A 27,843-nucleotide genomic window follows, 5' to 3' on the forward strand; every position below is an offset into this window, starting at 1 on the left:
CGGCCAAAAAGTAATGTCTTTTAGGTATTCTTTTATTCGGAAGACTGCCAGAAAATGGGTTGACCTTCATAGCAGAATAATTGACGCACTGGTATCTAGGAATTAAAGAAACTGATCTAGAACTAACTAGCAATTGCTCGTAAAGCAGTTTCTTCTTGTTCTCATTGTATTCTGCTATGCAGCGACTCCGGCATTGTAAAGTTTTTTTTTTGTAGTTGTGCTATGTACCTCTCTCTGCTATGAACCTTTGAAAGGACCAGCGGTATTGTTAAAAAAACATTCAATTGATATTTCACCTTCCGTCTGTAGGTGGGTCACGGGTTATTGGTTCAACCGAAAAGCTGTCTGCTAAGGCCATGCAGTAGTAGCCTACCTTAAGGAGCTCTACTACTGATGATGACCTGAATTTCCATTTGTTCAATGGTCAGACCACGGGTGATTCATTCGAGCGAAGAGCTGTATACAAAACGCTGTACAGTAAATCCAACTTTGAGGTGTTGTTAATTTCGATCTGAATTCTGCTTCACAGGTATATTGCTTGGCCGCAGGTGATTCGTTCTGCCGAAGAGAAAGCGGCCATGTGGGCACGCGCCCACGTGAGTGGAGTCATGAGCATGCTCGTTAGCGTAATCGTGATCGTACTTGTCAGCTTAAGGGGCGAAATACATGAGGTTAAACAACGCGCTATTCGAATGTGACGGTCTTATAGGACCGGACTGGTTTTGTGCGATCGTGGGAGGAAGCTCCCGACGCGCGATTGGCGAGCCAGATTGTTTGTACCACCATCGTTCGACCAATACGAACGTGTCCGGCTGCAACCAATGAGAGCACGATTGAAGGATTCCTTCCCCAAGAGAAATCCCAACAGACATTCAGGCTGTTGGACCGACAGCCAATCCGGAAATTCGGCATATCGGTCTGTCGGTCTGATGGCACCCTGTTGGCCTGATGGCAGTCTGTCGGTCTGATGGCAGTCTGTCGGTCTGATGGCAGTCTGTCGGTCTGAATGCAGTCTGTCGGTCTGAATGCAGTCTGTCGGTCTGAATGCAGTCTGTTGGTGAAGCTATAGGTCCGATGACGAGATTGACTTAGGACACATGCTGTGAGGTGTGGAACTGGTTTACAAGTTTGGCAAGTATGTAGGCCTTTTAGCAAAATAAAAATAGAGAAGTTCATTTTGTGCTGCTCACTCATTTATTTGTGCTGCATGTCGCCGTGCTTTTGCGAAAGGTGCTTTCGCACCACCTTTAGCCTGGCTTCAGTGGGCTCCGCAGACGCAGCCTGGCCACATAGATCTGAAAAAGAGCTGTAGATAGAGAGAATTAAGGGTTCAATGACCTTGTGAACAAAAGACCATGTGGTAAAAGGGTAACAAATATTGCCAAACAGGTTGCCACTAAAAAGCAACACTTTGGGGAATAAACTAATACCCTGTAGCATTTTTTCTTGCAAGCTAACCCATGCTGGGCCTGCAGCAAACCATTATTCATGAATGGCATTCAGGCACAATAGAGAGTTTTAGCAGTCCGTCGTTCCGTTGGTTACGTTGTTACAGGGTTGCCGGAACCGGTCTGCGCCTGCGCGCGCGGAAGGGCGAGGAGGCACGGACATGGCAAAGGCAGGCGTGCGGAACTTGATTGATTGATTGATTGTAGGGTTTAACACGACGACGCAACGCAGGCGATGAGGCGCGCGCGCCGTAGTGGAGGGCTCCGGATTAATTTTGACCACCTGGGGATCTTTAACGTGCGCCGAAATCTCGTACACACGGGGGCGTTTTTGCTTTTCGCCTCCATCAGAAAAGCGGCCGCCGCGGCCGGCGTGCGGAACTAATCCCCCCACTGTGAAGAATGCCTAAGTGCCCAGACGGGTCCCGGTAAACACGCTAGCTACGTACGTGACGGAACAGACGGACTGCTAAAACTCTCACATGTGAGACCATTTATTGTGCCAGAAGTTTCATATTAGGGGATGCTTGCTTTTGCTAAATTATGAGTTAGCTATGAGTTCTGATGCCAGCTATCACATGCAATACTTTTCAGGGATGTGACCTCTGGTGTCAGGGCTGGTTTGGGCTTCGTTTTTGCATGGCCCTTGTTCACTACGTTCCGGTGCTACATTAATCTTCTGTGCAGATTGCCTGTTTCGCCAATGTACACTGATTTGCATTCGGCGCACGGAATCTAATAAACAACACCTGGAAGCTTGAAGCGTGAGAGGGGGTCTTTCACGCTGACCATGTCAGAACGTAGCTTGCTAGTGGGCACGTGACCGATGTGCACACTGTGTTTCTTGAAAATGCGTGCAAAAGCTTGATTGATGTGTAGGACGAGAATCGCAGCACGTTTTGACACAGGCCTTGTGGACGCTTCTGCCTGCTAATGTCAATGCGGATTCCTGCTAGTCGCCCTCTTAGCTTCTTTTTGAATACAATGCTTTAGGCAGCCACAAGGACTGCATCCAAACGTGCAGTAATTACCTACGTCCCACACATCAGTGAAACTCCCGCACGCATTTTCAAGAAACGCAGTGCATACATCGTGCATGTGCCCACTAGCAAGCTGCGTTCTGACATTGTCAGCGTGAAGGACCCCCTCTCACGTTCCAAGCTTCCGGGTGTTGTTTATTAGATTCCATGCACTGAATGCAAATCAGTGTACATTGGCGAAACAGGCAATCTGCACAGAAGAGTAACGCAGCACTGAAACGAAGTGAACAAGGGCAATGCAAAAACAAGTGCACTGGCAGAGCACCGTGAGAGGACGGGACACGTGGTCGACTGGAACAAGGCGAAATTACTGACAACTGAGTGCAATCTATCTTCTCGATTACTGGTAGAGTCCCTCATTGTTCAGACGACGCCCAACATTATCAATATAATGGATGGCAATCCGCACCATATCTATGCAAACTCATTGCACTGCGTAATGCAAAATATATAGCTTCGTTTTCCACGACACATGCTCACCGTGAACAAGCACCAAACCGTTAAATGGGTTTTTTGACTTGGTCAGTGACCTACGTTTCATCATTGCAATAATGCTTTTACCTGCCTACACGGCATTTTGTCAAACACTGGACTACACTACATGAGCCATTGCCGTTCTTAACCTGCACCAGAGTATATAACCTTTCACTACTGCTATGAGATAGACCCATAAACGCACTTCAATATGGCCTTTATATTTAGCTCTTGGAAACATGCAAAATTTCACCTTTATGTTGCACCTGCTACAGCAGCAGGTAATATTCCAAAAACATGAAGAAAGAAAAAAACGGTGGTTTAACACGCCAAAGCTACACTCGGGATATGGGGAGCACTGTAGGGGAAGGCTTCGCATTAATTTTGACCACCTGGGTATTTTTGTGCGGACCGAAATCTCAAAACACGGGCGTCTTAACGTGTTGCCTCCATCTGAAAAGCGGCCACACCAAGCGGTATCTAACCAACATTCACCTCCACAGGACACCACCCTAGCCACTGCAGTCAGTTAAACATATGAAATAAAGCGAGCTTTGGAGTGCAAATGAAAATATTAATCACACGTCTTATTTTCCCAATTGATCTACCTTTTGAAATCCACCATGCAACCCCCCTCCCCTACCGGCCTACCAAAACACCTTTGTCTCAAGAGGTAATCAGGCTGTTGTTAATGAAGTGAGTATTTACAATTAGAGACTTGCAACCGTTAAAGTCATGCACTTTGTTTTAGAGATAAGCGACATTAGCCATTTGCAGCACCAGGAGTTAAAATTGTGTTAAGATCAGATTGAAAGCATTGACGGTAGTAGTTGAAAGAAATTGTGTGATAAATTACAACATCATCTGCAAATAGACCTACATGGGAGGATATGCAACATGGAAGATAGACAGGACCAAGCAACCTGCCTGGGCGGGCAACAAAGTGGCACGACCAAAAGTATACAGTTACAGTTATTAGGAGAAGTAAACTGCATTTGAGAAGAATGAAAATCTTTCGCTCAAGTGAGGACATTAGGGTGAAGTTTGAAAAGTAGTCTGTGGTGTGCAATGCGATTGAATGCTTTACAAAAATCAAGAAAAACTACCGCAGTTTGTAAGCCTGCGTCAATGGATCAATGTCGATCGTGAACAAATCCTGAAAGTTGTGTTTCTCAAGTAACCCTTGTGAAAACCGTGGTGATATTCGAATGTGATATTGTGATTTTATAAATAATTAGCCACCTGAGAGTGGATGAAACGCTCCCCGACCTTGCATATGGTGCTTGTTAGGGAAATTTAATGGTGAAGTACAGTCTCCTGATTTAAAGATTGGTGCTACCTCCACTATCTTCCAATTATTGAGAATAGTGCCTGTCATGAGAGACTGCGAAAAAAGCGCTGTCGGAATTCTACAGACTGCGGGATGTACTTTTCGGTATAGTATGAATAATAGCAGTATGATCTGAAGTAGATAAAATTGTTAGCTTACTTAAAATGGAAAGTAGTTTCACACGAGTTTTTGTTGCAAGTTCAAAACCATATCGAAAGATCCTAAATGTTTGCTTGGCTTGATTACATACGAATACTTGCTTCAAAGTCAGTCCAATTTCTCTTTTTGCCCTTTAGTCATCGGCCCCAGATTCTCTTCAATATCTCTGCTAAGCAATGACACACTCCAAACGCACAACACTGCTTCATGAAAATGTTTCATATAATCAGAGGCCACAGCTCTGCTAACAGGTATACATCATGGCAGGTTCCACAACATGCAATAACTAACCTGAAAGTACATAATCGGTGGGTGCACCGGTATGGCAGCAGTGCCTGGACCGATGTGTCGAGCAAATGCACTGGCTTCTGAACGGGTGGTCCAAGCGGCCAGATGATGGATGAAGGAATGACCATTCCTGGCAGCAAAGCGTACAGAGCACCAACGAAAGGCCAGGCAGTACTTGGGTACAGCAGGTGCAGTGTCGGTTGGCCAAGGGAGGCCCTGGCAAAGGTTTTGAAACTGGATTGGAAGGCAGCCCACCCAGGACAGCCAGCAGCAGCACCTGCAGGTGCATAATCTGAGTGTGCGGACACTTGTTGAAATACAAGAAGAGCACACACAAAGCACGAATGCTTACATCAAGTAGATTTTTAATCGCTTAAAGACAGTAACCTCCAAGGCACTAATAAGAACAATCCCGGAACACCCCAAGTGAAATTTGGTCACAGTAACAATGTATTTAATAGACCCGCAGGTACTGTGAGTGGGGTATGCATGATATATGCAAAGCTCACTGCTGAGATAATTTGCATGGAACGCATGCTAGCAGCTAATCTGCATCCCTTGCTTTCAATAGGTTCTGGTGAGTGATAGTTGAGGCTCCTCCATTTCAATGTCTGACTTGTATCTGCACGTTCAATTCTCAAATATAAATCGAGTTGAGTGAGTGCCTACAGCTTTCTTGTTAGTCTCTGTATGGCCTGCGGTTTTGCGAAAATGAGAACTTGCGAATTCGCTCAATTTTCTGCACTAATTTAAACATTAAATATGCCTCTGATATCAAGCCCCAGACTTCCCGAGAGCTACTCTGACGGAATCGGCAGGCGCCTCGTAGGCGTTGTGAAATCTCCCCAACTACCCCGAGACTATGCAGCTCCCTGCGAGGCCACATGCGCGCATTTCACCTTCAATTTGCACGTATGTGAATTCTATATCTCTATGAACTCTCAGACGGGCGTCGTCATATCGTGCCGGACTCGTGAAGCTCGGCAACTTCAGGCGTCGTGAAATCGCCGCACTCGCTCGCTGGCGCGCGGCCCGAACACTCACCGTTTCCTGCCCTTGCATACTATTTTCTCTCACTTCCACTTTGTAAATTCTCATCTGTTTAACTACACCTCCTGCGTCCTCATCTCTTGCCTGCTTTTCTTCCAGCACAACTCCGCCAGCACCCGGTCGACGCGTACGCTGTCGGGGTGCGTTGGCGAGCGATTTCACGACGCTGTGGCCGAGCGTCACGAGAACAGCACGCATATCGCGGCCCGAAGACCGCAAGGTCGCAACGGCGGCAGCCGGTCTCGCGAGCGCAATAGCTGCGAAGCGCAGTGCACGGAATTCGGGTAGGGGGGGAGACTTCACACCACCTACGAGACGCCAGCCAAAGAATCAAGTGTACGCTTTCTTTTTTTTTTAGCAGCCGTGTACTACAGCGCGAGCACCGTAGCCAAGGTCTAGCTTCAGCGTAAATTGATGCTGACTTCTGCGGAAACGGTGGACTGGGCGCGAAGCAAGTATGCTAAATCACCTAGGCTCTCAGAGTAAATGAGATGGGGGTCTAGTGAACCCCTGAACTCGTTCCAACCAAATACAGAATAATAAAAAATGCGTACTTACCCTAGCAAAAACGATGTTTCCAACGTACAATTCTCCTTCACTGTCGTCTTCATCTCGCGGACACGAACAGGCAGCAGGCTTTGTTCGAACGCAATGTCATCCACTTTTGACGCGCACTATTTTATGCGGCGATGATCGTTCTTCCCGGGTCTCCATGTTCGACACACGCGTAGGTTGGAAGCGTAGACATCACCCATAAAGCTTTTATAACTACGATTTAAGCTTGAAATAGATAAAACTGAACCAGCAACCACCCGGCAAAACACGCCATGAACAAACACACAAAAAGTGAGAGATAGTTGCCAGACTTCAATAGCAGCACCTTTATGTTTGACAGAAATTGTGTTAGTGCTGTAATATTGGTAACTATCTTTCTGATTTCAAAGTCTGAAAGGTGTTTATAACTTGAATTTGAGGTTTTTAAACGCAAAAGTGAATACACATATAGTAACTGACATATATACTGATATTGTAAAGAAGTTTCGACGTTTGTTTTGGTTTTGTTTTCACGGCGGGCTTCTCAAGGGAGAAGGGGCGAGACAATAAGCTACTTTGGGTTTAGGAAGAGGGTGGTAAATGTCGGCGTGATGGAAAGCAAGCAACAGACGCTTACCCTGGTCTTAAAAAAAAGAGCTAATAAAATCCTCGCCCGGAAAAAAACAAAAAACAAAAAAAAAACAGCGAGGTTCGACGAGGAATCGAACCATGGACCTTCAAAACAGTAAGCGGACGCGCTACCACTGAGCTACCTTGACAAGCGGTTCGGGCTCGCCTAAGACAACTGTTTACTTACGTAAGTTGTCAACGAATCTTGTCGTTTGTGTCTAGTTTATGCTGCATTTTTGAAATTCTGGCTGTCCTAACGCTTATTTCTCACGCACCGATCTTGCAGACGAGGCCACATTGCTAGCGCTGCAAGCGATTGAGCCAAAGCTCCCTTATTAGCCTCAAGAAAAGCTATCGCAGGTCAACCCGACCTTTTCTGCGCAAGCCACGGTAGCCACGAATGAAATGGAATGTGCCGCTAGAATTCTGGCGTTGATAACGCTTGTTTGTCCGGCACCGTCTTGCAGACAAGCAACGTCGCGCTAATACTACAAGCGATGTCACTCCGGGCATGCCAGGCGCATCAAACCCGTCGTGTAAAACGACTGCTAACAGTGCGAAAAACTCTGAATTTGTAACAAGTGGGGATAATGCAAGGCAATATTAGATAGCGACCGAATCATGCAGTGGCGGCGACATAATAGGTACAGCAAACAGGTACCGTGGACGGCAGCGACGAGCGAAAAAGATTTTACAGGGGCCGCCCCGGGCGGCCTGCGCAAAAAAGGAAGATAGAACCCCTGCATACACGCCCTCGAAGAAAGCTGTACAGCCGATTCAGTTTGTTCTTGACGAAGGGCAACCGAGGCTGCAAACAAACTATTGTGCTTGCCGTGGTATGAGCCAAAGCATATCTTGACATCGTTATGTTATCGTCCGTCTGACTGGTATACTTATTGAAGGGAAAAATCTGAACACAAACGTTGACGTTTAGCGTCTATGCCAGACAGACGCTGCTGTTTAGGCCCTAAAAACACCTTCAGGACGTCTGTCGGTTCTGTCTGATGGCGCGCTCGCGCCGCTGATTACCAACAAGGCGTCTGTTGGCGTTCACTGATCGTGTTGGCGAGCCGGTAAACGCCATCACGCTTGAACTCCCTGTCGGAAGACTACGCTGTTGGGACGATAGAGTGCCGACAGAGCTTCTTATTGGCCCCACAAACGCCATCAAGGTTAAGCTCCCTGTTGGAAGACTAGGCTATTGGAACGATAGAGTGCCGACAGAATTTCTTATTGGCCCCACAGGCGTGCTGTCAGCCCAACAGGAAAGTCTTGTTGGACTTTTTGTCCGGGTTAGCTTAGCACAAGGCCCCGAGGAGGCGTTAGTAGCAGCAGAAGCGGAGTACCAGCGCACTGCGCTCTCTCCGAATAGACCCGCTCCTGGGAAGGATGAACGAGCTCGCAACACATCTCTCTACAACACATCTTTTTGTGCCTCCTCCATTTTTATCTGGAAGTGGTTGGTTTCGGAGGGTTAGATGGGTTAAACTTAGTCCCCAACTTCGTGTTCGTCAGGGTAAGAAAAAGCTGGCACGTAAAAATGTCAGCAACCAACGTCAATTTTACCAAATCATGGCACCATGTCTCTTCATTTTGTACTGATATCTCACATGCCTTGCGACGAGGTTTGCTTATATCAAAGAACGACCATTTATAGCGGGCCCTACAGGCCATCATTCATTCTATACTTCATTTCGTGTCCCGGGTAAAAGTGTGCTTCAGTTTTCTTGCTGCATTTACACTACTACCTTGTAGCTAACCGGCGTAGCTTTTTGGTGCAGTAGCTGGAGACATCTGTGAAACGAAAAAAATTGTCTTCAATCTACGCTTTCAAGGTGGTTGGAAAGCAAAGCTTTGAAAGATACCCACAACAATTGCCAATGCGACGTCACTTGAATTTACACACGTGGCTTTTTAAAGTGTGCTACCACAGATGCTGCCAGTCGTTACCTGGAATTCGCGGGGCGGCAACCCGAACGCAGCAATGTCAACCACGGCTAGTCTAGAGCGGTAGGCGCAGCCGCTGCAGCCACGCCGTGCTTCGGCAGAAAGAAAACTGAGAGGAGCGTCTTTCGAAGGGTGAGACAGTGGAACCTAGCCATTCTGATGGGCTAGCTTGGGGCTACACCTATGCGCCACACAAGCGCAGACACCGAAAAAATTCAGCATATGCGCTCAATGATTCCCTCTTATGCCGACTTAAACTAGTTACTTCAGAAAGTTTGAGAATATCGAGAAAGCCGAGGGAACCTTTATAACCGATAATCATCAGAAGCAGTTGCTCTGTTTGCCTTTTGAAATACCTCTTAAAGCACAACCGAATTGGCATGCACCAATTCATAAAACTTAGTGCAATTCGTGGCAAGCAATGCGGAAAAGGTTGCGTTTCTCCAGCGGACAGGAGTAGCATGCGTGCAGTCTCTAAATTTTGTTTTCACGCCCTGCAAATTGATCTTTTACTTATGTTTACTGTACGACCGCCCAGTTTCGTTGGCTCCGTCTTACCCAGGAGGTGCTATCAAAGAAGTTATCAAGACGTGGGAAACAAGCGCGCAATGGACGGGAAGCTGCGCCAAAGCAGGCACAAAACAACCATCGCTAAAGCAGCCGACAAAGTGGTCCCACTGGCGAGCCTGCCGATATGAGCAGGCACCTGCGCGTGGGGAACGCTGGGTAACAACACCCATTCGCCGCGCCATCTGCACTATGCTCCGTGAGTTGAAACCGCCCTCCTCCTACCCAGCCGTGTTGAAAGTTTCATTTCGCGCACGCCATGCAGAAACTATTGGCTGCTAGAGGCAGAAACAGTTGCTATAGAAGTTCGAATCTGACGTGCCATGAATTTGTGAATGCTCCTAAAGAGCCATGGTCACTTAAGAAGCTTGTGTCAACTGGAGTTTCATTCGCACTAAAAGCATTTTTTTGCGGAAAAATAACGGCGACATCACGCGCAAAATACTGTCGTTGCAGCTGTTGTCACTTATTCAAGCCGTAATGTCACAGTTCGCAGGTGGGTAAATGGGCTTTACGCAAAAAAGCTGGTTATCCTTGATTCGAAGCCAGTAAAGAATCTTTATTGAAGGCAAATTTTCTGAAATTGTATGCTAGTTCGAGCATGCAACCATGGTACCTGTGCGGTTCATTTAGGCACATTGACGTTTTTATTAGTAAGAGGCCTGCCCGAATTAACCGGTAAATGCTAGGTACTGACCGGCAATTCAAGAACTGATCACTGTGGTGGGTATTGTTAAAACCACTACAATTTGATACAAGTCGCAGGTCGCACTGCGTGCGTAGCGAAGCTACGGAGGGTAAGGAATAAATTTATTACCACCTGGGAGGGGATAGGGTCGCAACGTTCCTAACCAGAGAGGTTTTAGCGCGATCGCTCCCGTTGGATCTGGCTCCTACGGGCAGGTTCTACAATACTGCTAGCCGGTAATTGTCGTGGGCATCTTACGAGGCCGGTGCTGATACTACTAAAACTGCCTCCTCGGCTTCAGCTTAAGTGGTGCCCGATCACCATATCTTTCACATGGTGGGTGTAGTATTGAAAAAGTAAAGACAAGAAATAAACACTAGGAATCTCCTACAGAAGCGCATGCTTTTACCTCTCGTTTTCTTTACTTTACTCGATTCCCGTAAACAAAGGTAGCCTGCCACAGCTCTTGTAAAAACATTTTTTTTGAGCTGGTAATGCAGGCAGTATTTTTGAAACACAAGTGCGAAGCGTCTTCTAAGAGACAAAACTTTTATATGACAGAAGGCTGCGACTTTAGAGCGAACGTTCTACTACACCGCATCATTTAACGTCATTCAACACTCCCCACTTGACCTTGCGATGCCGTCCCGCAAGCGGCGCCTTTATCGCACGTGCGGTACCAAAGGACCAGACGAAATTAAAATGGCTGCTTAGCATCCACTGGATAGCTTAGTGCCGGGGCGCCGTCTTTGCGCGCGATTTAACACAACTAAATCAGGTAAGTAACCGACTGTTCACTAGCAGCTTCGCTGACGCTTCTTTCCTCAGTGTCGCCATCGATGGCGCGCCGGGCTGTGTGTGTGTGTGCCCCTGAGAGCAAGCGAAGGACTGCGTCGAAACATTCAGTAGATATCAGAAGACAGCAGGCTGCGAAATCGCAAGAAAAGGAAAAGTTTCAGAAAACGCTGTGTGAATATTCTTTGTTTTCGCTAATGATAACTAGGTTTTGAATTGGTCAACGTAATCAATTTGTTTTGTTAGTCAGTAAGTACGTTTTCTAATTGAACGCAGTTTTAATTAGAATAATATTTGTTTGGATAATAAATAAAAAAGAACAGACCTATCTACGACACTTTATGCCGGCAGAAACACTTTCCCATTTGTAAGCACAAAATCAGGCGTCCGCCGTGACGAAATAATTAAGGGAAACCTGCCTTAGGTACGGCAGAATAAAGGTTTTTTCGCACTATAGTTGGAGTCGTTCCCACTAGTTTCAAAACGTTTGACGCTGAAGGTTTATTTTTCAGCACAGTAGAAAAAGCACTTTATCGTCTGCTTATTTTTCAAATATAAAGAGTGCATGTTTGGGAAGAACGTAACAAGTGCCCTCAAATGCAGTTTTTATTCCTTCACTTGCCCACTCTGTCCCGCAAAAGCTGAATAACAAAAAGCACCATCACCGCCACAGTGTAGAGTGCACGTCGCGTTTAAAAAGTTGGCAGTGAAGAATATTCACCACTACATGGCCACGTCTCTCGCTGACCCTTCTCTCAACAGAAGCGTCTACGTTTGAAGCAGCTACTCATTTTCCGCACTTTCGGACGGGCTGGCCACAGCCCAGTCAACCGTAGCAGTCGCAGTGGTTGCACGCACTGTCCAACGTTTCACTGAGGTGCTATCATCGACCCCATCATCCGTCGGGGTCGCATCGGTTGAAACCGCACCCGAATTTCCTTCAGAGGTGCCCTCAACATCCCCATCATTTATCGGAGTCGCATCGTTTGAACTTCCATCCGAATGCTTCCCTGGAGTGCTCTCAGCCTCCCCATCATCTGTCGAAGTTGCATCTGCTGAAATCACACCAGGATTTTTGGCAGGGGTGCTCTCAACCTCCCCATCATCTGTCGAAGTTGCATTGGTTGAAATCACACCAGGATGTCTGGCAGGAGTGCTCTCAACCTGCCCGTCACCTGTTGAAGTTGAATCTGTGGAACTCACACCCGTATGTTCGGCAGGGGTTCCCTCATCATCCCCAACATCTGTCGAAGTTGCATCTGTTGAAATCACGCGAGGATGTTTGGCAGGGGTGCCCTCAGCCTCCTCATCATCTGTCTGAGTCGTATCGGCTGAAATCACACCAGGATGTTTGGCAGGGAAGCTCCCAGCCTCCCCACCATCTGTGGAAGTTGCATTCGTTGAAATCACACCAGGATGTTTGACAGGGGTGCTCCCAGCCTCCCCATCATTTGTTGAAGTTGAATCTTGGGAACTCACTCCCGGATGTTCGGCAGGGCTGCTCTCATCATCTCCATCATCTGTCGAAGTTGAATCTGTGGAAGTCACACCCGTATGTTGGGCAGGGGTTCCCTCATCATCCCCAACATCTGTCGAAGTTGCATCTGTTGAAATGACACCAGGATGTTTGGCAGGGGTGCTCTCAGCCTCCCCATTTTCTGTCGGAGTCGCATCTCCTGAAATCACACCAGGATGCTTGGCAGGGAAGCTCCCAGCCTCCCCATCATCTGTGGAACTTGGATTTGTTGAAATCACACCAGGATGTTCGGCAGGGGTGCTCTCAGCCTCCCCATCATCTGTTGAAGTTGAATCTGTGGAACTCACACCCGGATGTTCGGCAGAGCTGCTCTCATCATCTCCATCATCTGTCCAAGTTGTATCTGTGGAAATGACACCAGGATGTTGGGCAGGGGTGCTATCAGCCTCCCCATCATCCGTCGAAGTTGCATCTGTTGGAATGGCACTAGGATGTCTGGCCGGGGTGCTCTCAGCCTCCCCTTGAACTGTCAAAGTTGCATGTGTTGAAATCACACCAGGTTGTTTGGCAGGGGTGTCCCCAGCATCTCCATCATCTGTCGGTGCCGTACCACTAGAAATAGGACCCGAATCTTCAGGAACGGTGGACAGCGGGCTCTCTGTAAGCATGTCTTTAGGCGTGGATGGTTCAGCAGAAGTAATCACATCAGCCTGGGTATCTTCAGAAGCATCGTTCGTCGGCGTGGTGGATGCGCTGTCCCAGTCATCGTCGTCAATTGGGGTTTGGCAAAAACGAGCGAAGTTGCCTGCCCGCACAAAGCATACTTGAAACCTTGTCAAGGGAACCTAAAGCAGAAATTACAAAGAGAGATATTCATGGCATCAGACTCCCCATATGATTATACGACTACTCTCATGTCTAAGTTAGACGTAGCAAAAAATTTAGTATCTTGTATGGATTTCTAGTTATTCTAGTTTTCATCTCCGTGCTATGCTGCTGATAGTTCGTAATATCCCCAAGTATGCGTCATCGGCGGAACTCTCCCCGCTACCACTTACCAAAAACATGTTTATCAGTGCACCACATTAAAAACCAAAACCGCTAATTGTTTATTCGCTATCCAGACGGTATCGAAATTGCCTAAACAATACCAAATGTACATTGATATAGACTTATTTATATGCAATTCGTAAATTCAAAGCTATACCACAATTGGAGCTCAGAGTGTTTAATTTAGGCTCGGTTCCAAACAATGACGAGGAGGAAAGCAGTTATAACAACCTGTCAGGCGAAAGTACGCGCAAAGTTTATGAAGTGTAAGCATTTTTGTTTGAAATAAAAACCTTAATTTGGTTTGAAACCACTTCACAAGCAAATTTCTTCGTAGTTTTAAATGTACAAAACTGTGCTTATATTACGTAAAAGTAATTGAGACTACTTTTTATTTCAAGCTAAAGTAAGCATAAAATACGCAATATTTTACTCGGAGGCATCCTGGAGCTGACGCTTGCCGTGGAGAACGCTTGAACTGGGCCGGGGCAGCTGAAAAAGTAAAAAAATATAATGAAGCAGAACCCGCTCTTGTGAGGATAAAATAAATCCAACATCTCTTTACGGAAAAGAGGATGTTCAATGTAAATTCAAACAGCAAAGTTGTATCAATTCAGAAGTTTAGACACGTGTGCAAGGAACAAACCCACTACCCTTCTGTTGAAATGACTACAATGAGGTAACGCCAAGCTTTACAAAGTCGTCTAACACCATGCGAACCAACTCAGAAGCAAATTAGACAGTATTTAGCAAGACTGCGCTATTTTTTGCGAACACATGTATCTTATCGGGAAGATTTACTTCACTGCGATTGACTCTGTAGTTTTTTACTAATACGGATATCGCATGGCATTCCTTAGCATTCAACAATATTTCTCATTAGAAGGAAGGGCGCAACCCGCCGAGGTGCCTCAGTGGCTAAGGCATTGTGCTGGTGAGCACGAGGTCGCGGGTTCGGTAGCCGGTCGCGGCGGCCGCTTTTCTGGCGGAGGCGAAAAGCAAGAACGCCCATGTGTACGAGATTTCGGCGCACGCTAAAGATCCCCATATGATCAAAATTAATACGGAGCCCCCCACTGAGGCGCACCTCATCGCCTGCGTGACGTCGGCGCTTTAAAGCCTTCAATCAATCAACCAGACAGGGTGGCGCATTTGCTATATAATTTTGCTTTCCATGATCCCATATCCACATAAAACTTGTTTCAAGCGCGCCCGATTAGTGGAATCGGAAGGACGTCGGCTTTATAGCGTGATAGACCTAGGGTTGATTCACCGCATGGGAGGCGCTTTGATTCTCACCTCATCCACGCTCATAATAATAGTCAGAGAAAGTTGGCTTTCCTCCAGTGCATTTTTGTGGACTGCAGACGACATCAGTGAGAGGTTGAGAGCTTCGTTTTAAAATATAACAAACATTGGAGCATGCTGAATGCTGAGCTTGCACAGGCCCACACTACTGGCAATCATGGCCCCAGGGGCGCCAGTGTAGCTGCACTTATACTTATTTCACAGAGTGAGCCAGGGGAGTGACTCTCCTAATAAAAACCCGGGACCAGATTTAATGCAGTATCTTTAGCGGCATCTTGAAGGTAGCGCATTTGGACACGGACAGTAGGAAAAGAGACGACAAACCACTGCGCTGACTCAATTCAAGCAAGATGGCGCAAGCAACGATTCAATAGACGACTGACGAAGAAGGCTGCAGAACTCAACCGCAAGATAAAGGAACACGCGCTCACACTCAACACTCAGAAATGGAACGAGATCTGCGCCCTCACAGATGGTCCCATGCGTATTGGTGGAAAGTGTTATCCAATCAAGAAGCTCATCGACGAGAAACAGTCGATAGGCAATCAACAACTCGCACTCAACAAACTCGTGCACAACCTGCGAACGTCAGGCATTACGGACGAAAATATTTTCTATAAATTAGCTAGCATCTACCTCTCTGTGGGTCAGAGCTCAGACCAAGACTACCCGGAATACCAAGGAGAAGAGAACGAGGTTCTTGACGGTTCAATCACGGAGCAGGACGTATGGGTGGCTCTGCAGGAGCTGAACAGCCTTTCTGCCCCGTGGCCTGGCGGTGTTACGAACCGCATTCTGCGTTAACCTCAACGCCAAATCGGTCAAGACCCTCAAGGAAGAAGCGAACGAGGTCTGGAGAACTGGCCAAGTTCCCAAAAGCTGGAAAGAAGCAACGGTCGTCATGATTCCAAAACCGGGTGAGCCCCTAGCGCCCGAGAACATGTCTCATGTTTTCGAGCGCTGACGTCTTGTGTCGGCAAAGTCGTTGAACACGTGCTCAACACAATTATCTCACGTCCCATCGAGCAAGAAGAATGTTCTCACACAACATGTACTGCTTTAAACCCGGACTGTCCACGCAACACGTCATGTTGCTTCTCAATAACGAATTCTTGGAAGGGTATTCGAGAGACGTCAGGGGCATCCCAGCCCTCGACCTCTCTCGACATTACCTTCGACATTAATTCGTCACCAATACATGCTGAAGATGATATCGAAACTCAACCTCGGAAGAAACTTGTACTCATACCTAAGAGACCGGACGGCCTTCTTCAAACTCGGCCATGTGCGGTCGAAGGAGTATGAACTCGATCCGAGCGGCACTCCGAAGGGGGCAGTACTGCCACCGCAGCTCTTCAATCTCGTTATGCGGGACCTGTCCTTGAGTTGGGATGTATCCCCGGAATCAATCACTCCCTGTATGCGGACGACATCACGGTCTGGAGCCGTGGTGGTTGGAAATCTCATACGGAAGAAGCCCTGCAAACGACGCAAGTCATCCCAGAAGAGTACCTTCAGGACACGGGACTTAAACTGTCGCCGGGCAAGTCAGAACTCCTGCTATAGTGGTCGCACCGTAAGGGTGGAGCGGGGCAACCGCACCCCAATCAAGCGGCCATCGAGCTGGGCACGAGAGACGGCTCCATCATACCGAAGGTAGATGTCATCAGGATACTCGGTATGTTCATTCAAAGTCGACGGAACAACACCAAGACCACCGAGAACCTGACTGGTAAAACGGAAGCGACGATCCGACTGATGATGCGCGTCTCCAACCACAGGGGAGGCCTCTCCGAGCGCAACCTCCTGCAACTGTACAACGCCTTCCTGATGAGCCACATTAACTACGCGGCGGGTTCCCTCGACTGGTCCCGCACGGAAGAGAATAAAGTCAATACGCTCATGAGGAAAAGCATAAAGAGGGTGCTCGCTATCCCCTTATCCGCGAGCACTGAAAAGTTGGAACAAGTGGGCATCCACAATTCACTCGTCGAAATCGCAGAAGCGCAACGACCGCGCAAGAACAGAGGCTGCTCTCAACCAGGGCCGGCAGGAAGATTCTTAGGGACGTCGGCTACATGAACGAAGATTTTGTGGATCACACTGCACAGGTCCCCGGAACGGTGAAGGAAACGTTCCAGGTGGACCCGTTACCGAAGAATGTACATTCCCAGTATAGCGAGGGAAGAAGGCGAGCCAGGGCCCGAACTATCTTACAGCTCGAAAATACGGGATCGGCCCAAGCTCTGTTCGTCGATGTCGCCCAGTACGGCTGCTCGGGCAGGTTTGGCTTGGCAGAGATGGATGTCAAAGGAAACCTCGTCACCTCGGCGTCCTTCTATGCACCACAGGCCACTACGGCCGAACAAATCGCCTTATCCATCGCCATGATGGAAACCCGGTTCAAGCAAATCTACACGGACTCCCGCTCGGCGGAAAGAGCCTTCCTCAAAGGAACTATTGCCAAAGAAGCAGCCAAGATTCTACAGGAAAGAAAACAGGAGATGTTCCATAACATCACATGGTTTCCGGCCCACATGGGCCACGGAGTCCACGACACTCTCCCCAACGACGACGAGTTCGCTCACGATCCCGCGCGAGAAACCGTCAGCCGCGTTGATCGAACAGGCCGAGCTCTCGAGGCCCCCAGAGAGCTCCGAGACGCGTTACTCACTTTAAACGAGATAGTCACACACTACCAACTTACGTGAAGAACACTCCCGCTGACCCACCCTGCTCTTACACACCCACAGTCAGCAGCCTTTAGAATACTCAAGATGAGTTCCTTCCCAACCAGGAGCCGGTTTAGCTTATTTCACCCGGACATTGACCCTCTCTGTCCCCTCTGCAACGCAGCTTACTGTAACTTAGACCATATGCTATCGCAGTGCTCGGTGTTACAAGAGGACGCCGAACTCATGACAGAGGAAGAATGCACCTTGGCTCTCCACAGCGAAGACTACTAGACTCAACTCCGGGCTGTCCAGAAGGCCTGCGCTAGGACGGAGGTCCTAAACCTCCCGCCATCCGCGCAGGTGCGGCCCGCGTCTACTCTGGATGGTCCTCGGGGCCGCTAGGTTAGACCTTCCGGACTGAATAAAGTTCAGTGTCTGTCTGTCTGTCTCACTCAAAACTGATTTTTATAAGAACAGACACACATCTGAATGCTTCAACCTAAACCAAGGTGGCCACGCATCATATACACGTGGCCACCCAGCGTGCTATTTCTAAAACGTGACGCGCATGAAGAAACTGTGCGTATGAAGGCGCGTGTTATATATTTACTTTCAAGCTTTAAAAATTCAAACGCACTCTCATGTAAATAAATCGACGGCACACTAAACACCACTCCACCTTTTATATTATATGCCTAAATAATGTCGGGTGTCAACTTGTCCCAGTGCACAGATATCACCATTTCCTGTAACGCAGGTTCGCATTTCAACTTGGAAACGTATTGAGGCACGTGCGAGTAAGTGTCCCTCTTGAGGACCTTTTCCCTTTTAACAACCAGACAGTAATACACCGACTTGTCTGTCCAATATACACATCATCATCACCAGCCTATCTACGCCCACTGCAGGGCAAAGGCCTCTCCCAGTCTTCTCCAATTACCTCGGTCCTGTGCCAACCGTGACCAATTTATCCCCGCAAACTTCTTGATCTCATCTGCCCATATAATTTTCTGCCGCCCCCTGCAGCGCTTGCCTTCTCTAGGGATCCACTCTGTTACCCTTAACGACCAGCGGTTATCTTGCCTTCGCATTACATGCCCTGCCCACGTCCATTTCCTTTTCTTAATTTCTACCAATATGTCTTTAACACCAATATACACATAACCACATAGAAATGGTAGAAGGTAGACAATACACTCGTTGCATGGTACAAAAGGAGACACACGCTTCATCCCGCCACCCTTTCCGGTGCCACACGACACACCTTTGATCTTTCTATCAAAAGAACCACACATTTTGCTAAGTCTAGTGTGCTGAAAAGACAACCCTCAGACCAAACCGACCCACAACATATTTCAAACCTTGGGGCAATCTGTAAACATATGGCAGCACCGCAGGAAATTTCTTCTCCGCCGGTGCTATATTGTCACGCATTGCGCATGCGCCCATCTTTACCCGTTTTATGAGCTTCAGTACCGTGAGGCGAATGACGTCACTTGGAAACCAGGCATCGTTTTACCTTTCTAACTGTTTAGGAAAAACTAGTGCCAATGGATTCAACACAGGACTTAAAGAGTGCCGACCGCATACAAGAGAAAGCAATGCTGTTCGTGATCACTAACGAGTGTCCTGAATTAAAGTTGAGAAGCGGCTTTTTAGAACGAGGGCTATACATCCAACACACGTGATCAGGATTCACTTCTAACTTCTACTTCTAACTTCCAGGTTTCACTTCACTTCTACTACTTAATGTACTATCACCTGCCGTAAGCCACCTCTGGGGAGCAATGATTTATGATGTTTTGTGAACGATCCGTAGCTAACGCGGAAGTTCGCTATAAACTTTAAAAATGATTTTTTATCAGCCTAGGAAATCTGCGGCGAAATCCTAACTCTCTTTAGCTCAGGCTGAGGTACTGGAGAAAAATATTACCATGTCCTTTTGGTCCTGTACCACGTTTTCCGATCTGTGCCTTTACGAAGTCATTATTCGTAATGTATTCATGTCATCTGCCTGTGCGCAAGACCAGCTGCTATAAGCATACCACAAACTGAAGTTCATTTGTTTGAACGAGGCAAAAAGTCGCTAACGTACATATCGAAGTACAAATAGAAGCCACAGATGCGTAGGTTCATATAGTGCGATAGAAAATTTAACAGATTTGTCATGCGTGGGGAAAGGGGTAACTAACAAGCTAATCAAGGGTTTCGAACGAAGTGACGCAGCTTGGGACTACACTTACTGGGGGCGCTGAAGTCTTGTTAAATGGTTTCAATGTGAAATCTACACTACAGGGTGGTGGGGCTATCTGCTGGGAACCCTTTACACTAGCTGTAATCCTCTCTGGGTTATCCCATGCGTGCGTACGTTGGAAATGGGGCGGGGCTATAAGTACGTCGCAACCAGATGGGAATCAGTGAGTCGACCATAAGCTCCTGAAGGCAGCTGTCATTATTGGCCTTCATCATATACTGCTTCAGTAGAGATCGGACCACTCGAAAGGCTATTCGGAACGCCGTACTGAGGAGCTTTGGATTTATATTATCGTAGCTTCGTGAAATAGAATGACAGACATGCTGCGTAGCAGTAAAGTATCCTGTGTCGTCACTTCAGCAGCGGCGTGTCATGGGCGCATTGCTCCTTTTCTGTGCGCCAAAGCAGCGGTGTGTCGTGCATTTTGACTGAGTTGTAACTTGAGGGCAGCGCTTTGTGGCTCATAGGCGTAGAGCACTGGTTAGGTGAGTAGCTGTCACCCCTCGCTCCTGTGTTTGGTACCTCTATCGCCTGGTTGTTGTCGGTACCAGCGCGATAACGGGGGGTGCGTGGAACATTCTTACAGTGGAAAGAGAAAGCATAGTTTCGCATTCACTTGATCATCGGCAAACTTCCTGTTGAACTTTGCGGCAGCGGTCATCGCACGTAACAGTCCTTTCAATGCTCACTCAACTCGCCTGCCCTCACCGGCAACCTCCACTTTTCCCCTGTTGGTGTCTCCATCTCCAAAGGTGTGTCATACTGCACATGCGGCAATGGGCTACACTCATTTAGGGGTGACCTTTTATCTTTCCTGGCGCGCACTGTGTCGCCCTCTTTTAAAGGCGAGATCCCCTTCCAATCTCTCTACAAGCTAGGCCTTTCCTGTAAGACCTGGCACCGTTTACTGGTTTTCTTTATATATTGCTACTGTTATCTTGAGAAACTCCTACATTTACCCCTCGTCCGCGCATTTCCGGCGTGGGGTAAACCCCTGCGGGACATAGCGTTCTTTTTAAGGTGTCTTTTTTTCCGTCAAAAACGTTTTCTAAGACCAAATATGCGCTTGTGTTCTTTGTTAAGGGTTATTGCGTAGATTGTGGTCGATTTGTTCGCGGGGCGCAGCTTATGACAACGTTTAATTACCGTTCTTCATCCCAGTGGAAGTGCCGAAATTGCACATACAAATGAGCAGAAAGTCGTTCCTCAGAGCTGTTCTCCGACCCTTGTCTTGCACAGCTGTTTCTCCTTCCGGTGCGCGATCCCCGCTTCGTGCACCCTGGCTCGCACTCTCTCCAACCCTAGCTTCAACTTCCTGCATCGCCAATTTTTTATTCCTCAGTATCTACGGGTTGCAACATTGATATCGAGGCTTTTGCCTTAAAGGTAAATACATGACGCCAAAATAGAAATAGCTAACTTTAGGCGTGAATTGGGTTTTCATCGAAGGGCTCCACAAGGCAAGCCAAGATCGCATGCCTAACTCCAGTTCAATCCCATAACTGCTGCATGTAAAGAAGGACACAGTGAACTTGTTTGTACATTTCGATTCTGAAAATGTCTACAGCCGATAAGTGAATCTCGATGTACTAAGAGTTAATTGTTGCCTGGAACGTCGGCAGGTTGAATATTAGGGTTGTGTCGAGGAGGCGGTGGCTGACGATAGGGCCCGGCGACAGCAGCGAGGTGAGGCGCGACGTGCACCGGCACATCAGACCTCGGCAGGAGCAAAGATCATGAGACCTGACCCGGTCGAGCCCAAACAAGCGACTGCGCCTACAAGCGGTCGTTTATTTACGGTGACCCGGGACGACACGCGTACACACCTGTTTGACTAAATGCAATCACGTGTGTCGTTTGACAATGACATATATCAAACACTTTCCAGCACAGAGGCGCACCTAATGCGGGTACAGTGCGCAGGAGGGTGCCGCTGACCTACACCACTGTTAGGGTAACTGCGGTTTAAAGATTACTGTACGTATAGCTGAATCCCCCCACAGTGACCTCGCAAAGAATGATACTAGCTGCTATGAGAAACTCAAGTTCATTCCAATAATTTCATTTTGGGTACAACACCAACATACATAAAATTCTCATATGCCCGAGGTTGATTATCATGGTCCATTGCACCGTACATCATTTTGAATTGCGCTGGGTTTACTACGAGAAATTATACCAAAACGGAAGGGGAACGCAGTATAGAAACGTAGTAAACACAGCGCAATTCCGGATGAACCAGTACCAGCTAGCCTGTTTCTACCTCCTTCTCCACCGTACATTACTGCGTCTGAATAATGTATCCGGTTTCTACTAGCCCGTCGTCTTGTATTTCTTTTATTCGGTGTCCACCTCGTTTGTACTGCCGTGCAAAGCAATACATGAAAAAAGCAATGTGAAATTTACTGTGCTAGGTCTCGGAGCCAGAGAGCCTGTGTACATTTAAAAGCGTTGGAACATGGATGTAGCAGGGTTGGGACAGGTCTTTCGCATTTTCTGTGCACGCTTGAAGTTGAAAGGGGGCAAACACAATTGGAGGATTGTGAAGTTATCGTCCGCGTATCGTATGACAGCAGTAGAAACCTTTAGAAGCAATGGACTGGAAACTGATGCACGTGGACGACGTGGTGTTACTACCAGATAGTGCCGAAGGTTTGCGCAAACAGACCAGCATTTTTGTAATAAAAGAAACATATCAGAGCCTTAATTTCATCACATTAAAATTGCCATGGAGCCAATACCCCGCCAGTACGGATTGAACATGAACTTACAAGTTGTAAGAGCATTAGAACTACTGGGGGACCTGAGTAAACGAAGGAGAGGGCTTCCTAATGCTAACAAAAATACTTGAAGAGCGAAAGAGCCAAACACGGTAATCATAAACCGTAGAACAAGTTTGTGTGAGTTGGTATGAAAAAATGAGAAACATTTTGAAATGACTCAGGTGTCCGCGCTAATATTCTCGACTGCCGTTTAATTCATAAGATTTTACCTTGGATTGGAAGTGAAGAGAAAGTCAATCTGCCGATTAGCATTGAACTGTCCAGGTAAGACAATCACTAAGGCAGTACTAGCAGTGTAGCTGGTGCGTCTCTTGAAACCAGGGGAGCACAAAATTATGTCGTTCTAAGCAGAAGGTCCGACAACGGAGTGAGGAGAAAGGGACAAGTAGACTGCGCTGGCACTCGTTTTTGAAAACTGTCGACTATTAAGAATGTGAAGAGAAGGAAGAGGGTGATTGCAAATGACTAACCAACCGGCTAAAATGAAGAATCAGGACCTTTAGGACAGTTATTGAAGCACCTACTATTTGTGTGTGAAAAGATTGAAACAAGTCAGTTGTAGCCTATGATCAAAAAAAGACACACCAGGGCAAAGATACTTCTCGATACCTTTCAGGAATTGCATGGCTTTTTATGTCTCGTGGTGGCTACAAATGTAAACATTCCCAGTATACGGGAAAAAATAAATTCTGGCGTACTAAGCTCTATCAAAAGGAAAGAAAAGTCTGCCTTCCTGCAACATTGGGCTTTGCCATTGAGCGAAGGAATAAAAGGCGTGTTTATGTATAATTGAAAAGTGAGTAAAATACTGGTGAAGAACAAAAGCAGAGAAGGACTTTTAGAGGGCCATCGCTGCGATAGTTAGCTCGAAGGATTATATAAAGCAAGTAATGGGCGCGAATTCAAAGGAGATAAGCAGTTGTTTATAGGGTATCATGCAGAAGGATGCCATATGAGGGGCTCAATGGAAATGGGAAGCTACTAGCCAACATTATCATCACATCACGTCTTTTTCCAGGTCTGATGAAGCATTATGAGTAATCTCTACGCGATCATCCTTTTAACTTGTATTCTGGACTTGTTAGCTCCACATCCGTAATGGTTGATTGATTGATTGATTGATTGATTGATTGATTGATTGATTGATTGATTGATTGATTGATTGATTGATTGATTGATTGATTGTAGGGTATAAAGTGCCGGCACCCGCCGCGGTGGCTCAGTGGCTAAGGCGTTGCGCTGCTGAGCACGAGGTCGCGGGTTCGATTCCCGGCCGCGGCGGCCGCTTTTCTGATGGAGGCGAAAAGCAAAAACGCCCGTGTGTTCGAGATTTCGGCGCACGTTAAAGATCCCCAGGTGGTCAAAATTAATCCGGAGCCCTCCACTATGGCGCGCCTGATCGCCTGCGTTGCGTCGGCGCGGTAAACCCTACAATCAATCGATCTTATAAAGTGCCGGCGGAACGCAGGCGATGAGGCGCGCCGTAGTGGAGGGTTCCGGATTATTTTGACCACCTGGCAATCTTTAAAGTGTGCCGAAATCTCGTACACACGGGCGCTTTTTTTCTTTTTGCCTTCATTAAAAAGGGGCCGCCACGGCCGGGAATCGAACCCGCGACCTCCTGCTCAGCAGCGCAACGCCCTGGCCACTGAGCCACCGGGGCGGGTCACTTCCGTAATGGTGATTTTTTTTCAGTGTGTTACAGTATGTTTCTTACTTTTGTTTAGGTTTTTTAAATTGTCCCCCCCCCCCTTATGTAATAGCCCTTTCCGGGGCCCTTAAGGGTACGTTCAAAGAGAAAAAAAGGTAGTATTTCATTTTGGAAATATTTGCAATAAATTAGAGAAAAAATAAAAATGATCAACAACAATACACGCGTGTGATGACCTCGTAAACATTCGATCCGACGTAAGTGGTGTATAATAACTCCTTACACCTGTAAGGACTTTTGTTTCTTCCTGGATGTTCTAAAGCGCCGTGCATGCAATGTTAAAATGAATAAACTGCATGTTGGTAATCCACTTTGCGTCGACAGTGTCACAGTTTTACCACAAAAGTGTCTGCCCTCTTTCATTTTTACGCCAACATTAAACTGCCTTTTTTGGTGCTTTGAAGGAATATTAGCTCGGTTAACTTATAGTTTGGCGTGCATACGCAACTGCCCTGATATTTCTCATGTCTCTCAGAGTCATCTGTCCACTCGATGAGTATGAGTGTGTTGTCATCTTTTATGCTCTTTCTGTTTTGGCGATTGTTGATTTGGTACGTGCCTCTAAAACAGGATATGTGACCTCCGTCATAGGTGAAGTAGTAGTACCAGATAGCTGTGCAATGAGAGTAGGACTAAGGCGGGTGGAGGTATAATGAGAGCCTTTAGGATCTCCCAAACCCAACACACTTCGAAAGCTTGGCATTATAGCGCCCGTTTATATGGCGGATATTTCTCAAAGCCTCATCTACACGTGATCAATTCAACGCTCCACCTGATGTTAGGTGCCAAATAAGAAACATTTCATTAAACGGTTTGTATAAAGTTGAAGATTCGTTCGCATATGTATTTGTAATGCAGAAACAAATTCATCTCCATAGAAACACTCACCTGTCACCACTCCCGCAGAGATGAGCAGAACTAACAATACCGCTTGGGACATTGCTCAGATCAGACGTATACAGCCGCTTTCTGGACGGTCAACCTACGAGCTTCAGCCCGAAAATTGCTGGGACATCCCTCTGTCGTCTCTCTTATTTATAAGCCGCAACCCGCGCAGCAAGGGCGGTCTCCCGGCAGGTGTTCCAAATATACGATGTCATATCTGGGGCAGACGTATCGCAGCGGCAATATTTTTTCAACGTGAAACAAGTTCTCTTTGGCTGCAAAAATATGCAAAAATCTACTTCGACTTGTTGCAGTAACTCAAAAGATCCACCGCTGTCATGCCCTTATTATGAACTAAATTCCTGTGAGTACTGTGCTTTGCGCAGCGTTGTGCGAGCGGTCCGTTGCGTGAACAAGGACATAGACTTATACTGTAAATGGTGTAAGTGCGCCGTGTTGTATCAGGAATATTTTTACGATGTTTATTCGCCCTATAATGTCTCATAGGGAAATATTTTAGCCTTGGCTGACTCGTGTGAATAGAAAGGAAAACCTCTCAAAGCCCCCGAAATGGTTCGGTCCAGCATGCTGGCTAGTGGACAAGTTGACCAAGCGTTGAATTTTGTCTTCTCGACGCGTTCTCCAAAGGAACGAAGCTCGTGTTTTCAACGCCCACATTGGGCCCACATCCAAGGCTAGTGTATCACCCATAGACTGAAACGGATAGCACAGCCCTCTTACGAATCATTGTTTTTTTCTAGCAATTAGTTCAACTCTTCTGCATCCCTTATTCTGTAGGCTCCTCTTCTTGTCAACCCGTTATAAGTGGGTGTTCCAGTACGAATTTCCCGGATTGAAGCCGTCTACCTGAGACTCCCGCCTTACCTACATGTGTTTCACTTAGAGAGTGGCACTTTGGCGTCGACTACTGTAGTTTGACGTCTGCGTTGTCCTCGTTAACGAGCGAAATAAAGGAACATCGAAGAGGACAGGAAGGCAGAGAGGTGAATGACAAAAGTGTGAGGGGGAGGGTAGTATGACAAAGCGGTGCAAGGTGCTCCTCGGCGGCGACTACGGCAAAAGTGTGAGGGAAAGCAGTGAAACAGTGCTGGGCGGTGCCGATGTGCTGTGCGATGGCGCTATAGCAGCGCGTTCCGTCTTAGGGTCGATGATGATGTGCGCTCACTTCCTGAGACGCAGTTAGCGATCCCTTCGAGAGACTCAGATTGCAATACCTTCTGAGACACCATTCGGAAACCGACGCGGAGGCTTACCATTGCTCACATTTGCGCAGGAGGTTCAAGTTCTGTTTGCGACAACTCGCTCTGCGCCGGCCATGCGGTGCGAGATAATGTCAGAGTCGGGTGCGCCGCCATGCGGTCGCAGATTACGCGCTCACTTCCTGAGACGCAGCTATGCGCCGTGACTGGGAATACTGCTGTTCGCGCTGCGTACAAATTTCGCAAAAGGGAGTATTGTGATCATCAGCCATTTTCATGAATGTCGCACACCCAACTTCGTTACCTAATCCGTGAAGTGATTTTGCTATCCTTGAGCGTATTACTTATGTATTACTTTCCGTATAACTTCCTGATTAGTGTAATATATTCTGTGACATTTATGGGCAAAGCATGAGTAGATCGGAAAAAAGTTCTGCGTATTAAGGTTCCAGGAGAAGATTTCTTTGCAGAAATTTCAGTTCAACCCAAACGGTTTAGTTTTATGTACATCGCCATCGAATACCTGATCTGCGAATCTGCATTCAAATGTGTGGCTTTAAGCACCTGTGGGCTTTATGGGAGGTAGTAGGAGATGTGGAGCACTAATAGATGTGCTGTATTCAGTATTCCAGAGAGCGGACTACACTGCTATGGGCAAGGCGTAAGTTAACGGCCCCAACCACAACTCTGAGAGTCCTGTTTCCGGTGGGGTATGAGACACTTCACAGATTTCGCTCCTCCTGTCAACTTACCTTCTGACGTTCAACTTTCAGACCCATGGTGAGGAAGGCATATATCTGACGCATACGGTGCCACTCGGATGAAGCGATTTCCAGCATATTATGCAAAGCTAGCGGCACCTGAGCACCGTACCCCACTTCCAACCTCTTGTAGTTCTAGTCGGAATCCCCTTTATTTGTATAAATACGCCAAAACAGTGAGTTTGCTATTGGCTGTTACGGTCTTCCAGTGCCTGACATGGCCGTTCACATGGCTTGACCGTATTGCTTTTCTATTATTTTCCATCTTGTTTTTTGTATTACTCAACGTATTAGTTCCTGTTACACTTTTTAGGGCAACGCCTGAGTCAGTTGGGACAAGGATTGATGCGTAAGGCTTTAGGTTTGGTGTGAAAAAATCAATGGGGTCAATTTGGTTGACTGATATAACAGCGCCGGCGATTAGCTTCTGTAGGAGTATCTAATCTATTCCGGCGTTCTAAGTTCGCGGCAGGATTAGTCGGAAGACTCCAAATCTGCTTCGTTTGTACAATTACGCCTAAAGCAATGAGTCGTATATAAGGTATCGCTGTCTTCCTGTGCCTGACATAGCTGCTGCGGATTGAAATACCGTCGTTTATGTTCACATTTCCTAGGTATTTTATTTTGGAGTTTCACATGAGAGAGCAGGACGAAAGCATTGACAAAAGGTTACACTGCGTATGAAGTAGGAATGAGAAAGGAAATACTAGGGTATGCAATGACAAGTGGTTGAATGAAAGTTAAAGGTTAAGCTTTGTCGTTCTGCTAG

The 27,843-nt window shown here is 47.1% G+C and overlaps 1 protein-coding gene and 1 long non-coding RNA gene across 2 annotated transcripts; both read right to left on the minus strand.

Moving 5' to 3' along the window:
• Nucleotides 1-1,199: 1,199 nt before the first annotated feature.
• LOC144147351 (uncharacterized) lies at nucleotides 1,200-6,775 on the minus strand. The gene is made up of 3 exons (XR_013317900.1): nucleotides 6,348-6,775; nucleotides 4,743-5,016; nucleotides 1,200-1,306 (listed from the first exon to the last, which is right to left on the minus strand). It is a non-coding gene; the product is annotated as an uncharacterized LOC144147351 (long non-coding RNA).
• Nucleotides 6,776-11,538: 4,763 nt separating this feature from the next.
• On the minus strand, nucleotides 11,539-25,242 carry LOC144147352 (uncharacterized). The gene is made up of 3 exons (XM_077679464.1): nucleotides 25,097-25,242; nucleotides 13,911-13,969; nucleotides 11,539-13,272 (listed from the first exon to the last, which is right to left on the minus strand). Exons 1-3 carry the CDS (start codon nucleotides 25,146-25,148, stop codon nucleotides 11,734-11,736), a joined length of 1,650 nt encoding a protein of 549 aa, XP_077535590.1. The 5' UTR covers nucleotides 25,149-25,242; the 3' UTR covers nucleotides 11,539-11,733.
• Between the last annotated feature and the right edge of the window lie 2,601 nt (nucleotides 25,243-27,843).

The sequence above is a fragment of the Haemaphysalis longicornis genome, unplaced genomic scaffold, assembly GCF_048455015.1.
Source record: "Haemaphysalis longicornis isolate Haplotype H1 unplaced genomic scaffold, Haemaphysalis longicornis Haplotype H1 scaffold_7, whole genome shotgun sequence".
In the NCBI taxonomy this organism is placed as follows: Eukaryota; Metazoa; Arthropoda; class Arachnida; order Ixodida; family Ixodidae; genus Haemaphysalis; species Haemaphysalis longicornis.